The sequence below is a fragment of the Acyrthosiphon pisum genome, chromosome A1 (genome assembly GCF_005508785.2).
Source record: "Acyrthosiphon pisum isolate AL4f chromosome A1, pea_aphid_22Mar2018_4r6ur, whole genome shotgun sequence".
Lineage (NCBI taxonomy): Eukaryota > Metazoa > Arthropoda > Insecta > Hemiptera > Aphididae > Acyrthosiphon > Acyrthosiphon pisum.
The window spans coordinates 46654314-46658229 of record NC_042494.1 but is presented as its reverse complement, the minus strand read 5'-3'; the positions used below and the strand labels follow the sequence as shown (position 1 = coordinate 46658229).

Genomic DNA, 3916 nt, shown 5'->3' with positions numbered 1-3916 from the left:
GATTCGAACAAAGTTCATATTTTCAACGTTTCAATTACAGTTCACAATAATATAAAAATTACTTTTTATAAAGTGATTCGTAGTGTCTATAGACAATTTTCTGGTGAGTTCAAATTTTTTTTTCAGAATCCAAAATCGGATAACGTTAACTAAACTTTTAATTTTGTCAATACTTTAGGTCTTTTCAGCTAAAATTGACGACAGTAGCGAGGCCCCTTAAATAATATATAAACATTAAGTTAGTTTGTTCACCGTTCAAGAATTTAAAAAATATATATATATTTATTCAATGAATTAATTAATTTAAAATCCTCTAAATCTTATTTGGAGTTAACAAAAAGAAATAATAATTAATATAAGTCTAATTGTCTCAAAAATTATCTTCACAGTTCACACCAAGTATCTATTTTATTTTATTTATTTTAATCCTACGGACTATTTTTGATAAACTAAGGTTAGATATTTATCACTAGAGTAATTCAGACAACTAGCTTGATAGTGATATCTAAAAAAAAATATCTTTAATTCAGTTAAATGATTATACATAAATTAAACGAGTCTGAGAAATTGTATTTTCTAAAAATATTTTAGCATGTTGAAAATATAAATTTATTTCTTAAATTAAATTTTAAACGATTTTTTTAAAATTATATCTAACATCTAGATATAATTTTAAAAAAATCCCATCCTTTTGTTATCTGTTTTACATACGAGCGACATAGTAAATATTCGTTTTCTACCTAGTTATAATATTGTGCAGTGAGTTTTGATATTAGAGTGTATTGACCTATTATTAAACTTTAAGTTAAGAACATTATCTGTGCTTAAGCTTCGGCTTTTATTCCATATTTTATTTTCAAGCGGGATAACAACTGCAACGTGTGAAAGAAGTTTTAATAAACTAATAAATAATATATATAATATAATAAATATTATAAGGTTATAATAAGTTTGGCAATGTTTACTATTTTTTTTTTATTAATATCATAATTATTACTAATAAAAATAAAATAACGAATGCATAAGTCTTTTATGTGTGTGTGCGTGTGGGGGGGGAGGAATTTACAAGGGCGGAAATATGATAAATGACCAGGAGCGCTAATGAACAATGCTACGGCTCTGGCTAATGCATAAATGCCTCTATTGAGTAGGTGGCGTAGGTGCATACGGAGGAAACCGTGATTCCACTAGTTCAAGTCCGACAGAAATAAAATCAAAATGTCCCTTCCTATTAAGGTGATACGCGCGTAACGTAGATATAATCGACAAATAAAACCAATCAGTTCCAGGGTTGTTGAGAATTTTGATGTTTCATAAAAAATAAAAACTGCCTATTTTAAATTTTTTAATATAAAATTGGGATTTTGACAAAAACAAATTAAGCTGATGATCACGTAAGAATAATAGTTATGTTAACAAAATACAAATCGCATTGGTTATCGTGGAAAATTAGAAAGTCAATTTACATTAAGTTGAGAGCATTCTACCATGTTTATAATGGCAAGCTTTCTTTGTTGAGTTGATTAATTTGTTAAATACTTAAATCTAATAATTATTTTAAATTGAAATAGTTATTTTAACTGTAAGTTTTAATATTTAATATTTTCTTTATTTTAATCCATTAATTATAAACCTTATTTGTAATCTTTTCTGAAAGACTAAAATATTAAATAGTTATTCTTATAACGGAATGCAAATATTGGATAAAACCTACAGTCTATAGAGTTATCTCCCTCTCGAGTGTTGAGCTTGCATCCAGATTAATGACATTATAAACTCTGTTTTATTCCAAAATATACAATAAATGACAAGTGTTATTTTAACATTTTTAATATGATAATTAATAATGATAAATAAAATGTATTATTTATACCTGTAGTAATACAAAAAATACGAAATAATATGAAGTTGACTAATGGATACAATATTTCAATATCATATTTTTTTTTTTTTTTTTGGGGGGGGGGGGGGTTGAGGCTTCAACTACTGAGGTTATTAGCTTGTGGTAGTGTGAGGGAGGGAATTGTGGTTTTTGTGTAAACACATGTTTGTTGTTTTGGGCAGATTTTTTAGTGGGCAACCGGATTCGAACCGGCGCCGGTGTTCGTCGCAACCGACGCCTTAATCCACTCGGCCACTCTGTCTCCCATCAAATTTTTACCAATTGAGTATACTAGATTCAAATTTAAATAATTGTAAAGTGTTTTTTTTATATACAATATACACATTTATTCATAAAAAAAATTTTATAATAAATTCAAATTAAAACATTTTTAATTCCAAAGAAACAAAATGTAATATGATCTTACCCCCAAGCTTGGGTTTTACAATAATGTAATATGAGACGACCATCTGTGTTGTAACAATCATATAAATTTTTCATTGTCTGATCAGGTGGTGGAGCAAATGCTTGATTCACATATAAGAACTATAAACAGATAAATATATAAGTACTAAATTAAAATATTTCATAAAACATAGGTTATCAAAGATCAAACTCTAAAATGTATTATCATTATCAAAGATTTTAAAGATCCTTAATATCGATGATCATTATCTTTTCTCATTTTATGTTTTATTTTTTCTAAAGACATATAATATATATCATCCATATAAGAATATTTAATATGTATTTGTTATTTTGTTCCATTTCAATTTTTAAAAAATAAAAAAAAGTTTATCCATAGAATTAAAATAAAGTAAAATCATGTAAATGCATAATAGGTTTAAAAATTAAGCACATCATATAACTATGTAGTAGTATTGCATAAGTTAAAATCTTTTGTTTTTTGCAACCTACGTAGAATTATTTCAAAGTTAAATTTTGATACTAAAATTACAAAAATAATGATTTATTTCACAAATAATAGACATCTATGAAGAACGAAATACTATATTATGTGGCCACTTCATTAAATACCATAACATATCAGGATGAAAAGTGTCATATAAATTTCTGTCATTCTACCACAAAAGTACAGAACTACAGTCAATTTGTGTAAATCTTAGTTAAAAAACATGCGAAAGAGATATAAAGACAATACATTTTTAAGTGATATACTTTTAACAAAAGACAGTTTCACTAATGTATATTATATATTTCATATATTTACCAAACTATCTGATGGATCTAGTTTTAATAGTTTCCGTAAGAATTCATGGATAGAAGCCACTGTCTTCTCTTTTTCAACCATCCATTTTTTCGTCTTGAGAATTGGTGCATTACCAGTTGCTTTCAATAGTATTTCAACTATAAAAAAAAACCACGAAATATGATATATATTCTAAATAAGAAATTAAAATATGGTATGACTTGATATTGTATACTTTTTTCTTTGTTTTCAGTAACAACTCTGGAGGTACTAAATTCACTAGTAAGTTCTTCGTCCATGACAAATGTATAATTCCTAGATAGTTTCTATAGTTTGAAAATTGAATATTTTTCTATAATATCGCACATTACTAATACCTCTATATTTTGCAAATCATTAGAAATAAATCCATAATATGATACTATGGTAAATACACAGATTTTAAATTTCTAAATTTTAAATTTTTGATTTCTCAAATAAAAATGATAAGAACTATCATGTTATATTGATAACAATAATGATTATCCATAGATAATATTATCTATGTGATTATCACGATTATAAATACGAAATTACGAACTAAGATATACCATTATATATTATAATATTATATTTATATATTATATATTGTTCTATGGATATACAGGACTGGAAACGATATGGTTAGAGGGTTTGAGAGGTAAATCCTCCTTATTGAATTCAATAAGCGGAGTAAGGGGGGGCTTCGAGTTTTTGTCAACACTTGCGCTATCTAGGTATTCAAAACAAGAAATTAATAAATCGGTATGCTAATCAACATTAACAGGAGCTTACTTTCCCGCCTT

The 3916-nt window shown here is 26.3% G+C and overlaps 1 protein-coding gene across 1 annotated transcript; it reads right to left on the bottom strand.

Annotated features, from left to right (window-relative positions):
• Positions 1–2214: 2214 nt before the first annotated feature.
• LOC100159402 (ubiquitin-like protein ATG12) lies at positions 2215–3578 on the bottom strand. Its single transcript, XM_008183141.2, has 3 exons — positions 3328–3578; positions 3114–3250; positions 2215–2428 (listed from the first exon to the last, which is right to left on the bottom strand). Exons 1-3 carry the CDS (start codon positions 3389–3391, stop codon positions 2306–2308), a joined length of 324 nt encoding a protein of 107 aa, XP_008181363.1. The 5' UTR covers positions 3392–3578; the 3' UTR covers positions 2215–2305.
• Between the last annotated feature and the right edge of the window lie 338 nt (positions 3579–3916).

Coding starts and splice junctions, on each gene's coding strand:
- LOC100159402 (XM_008183141.2), bottom strand. CDS start 3,391: ATGGACGAAGAACTTACTAGTGAATTTAGTACCTCCAGAGTTGTTACT. Junction 3,251..3,327: donor TACTGAAAACAAAGAAAAAA/GTATACAATATC, acceptor TTTTTTTTATAG/TTGAAATACTATTGAAAGCA. Junction 2,429..3,113: donor TAGATCCATCAGATAGTTTG/GTAAATATATGA, acceptor ATCTGTTTATAG/TTCTTATATGTGAATCAAGC.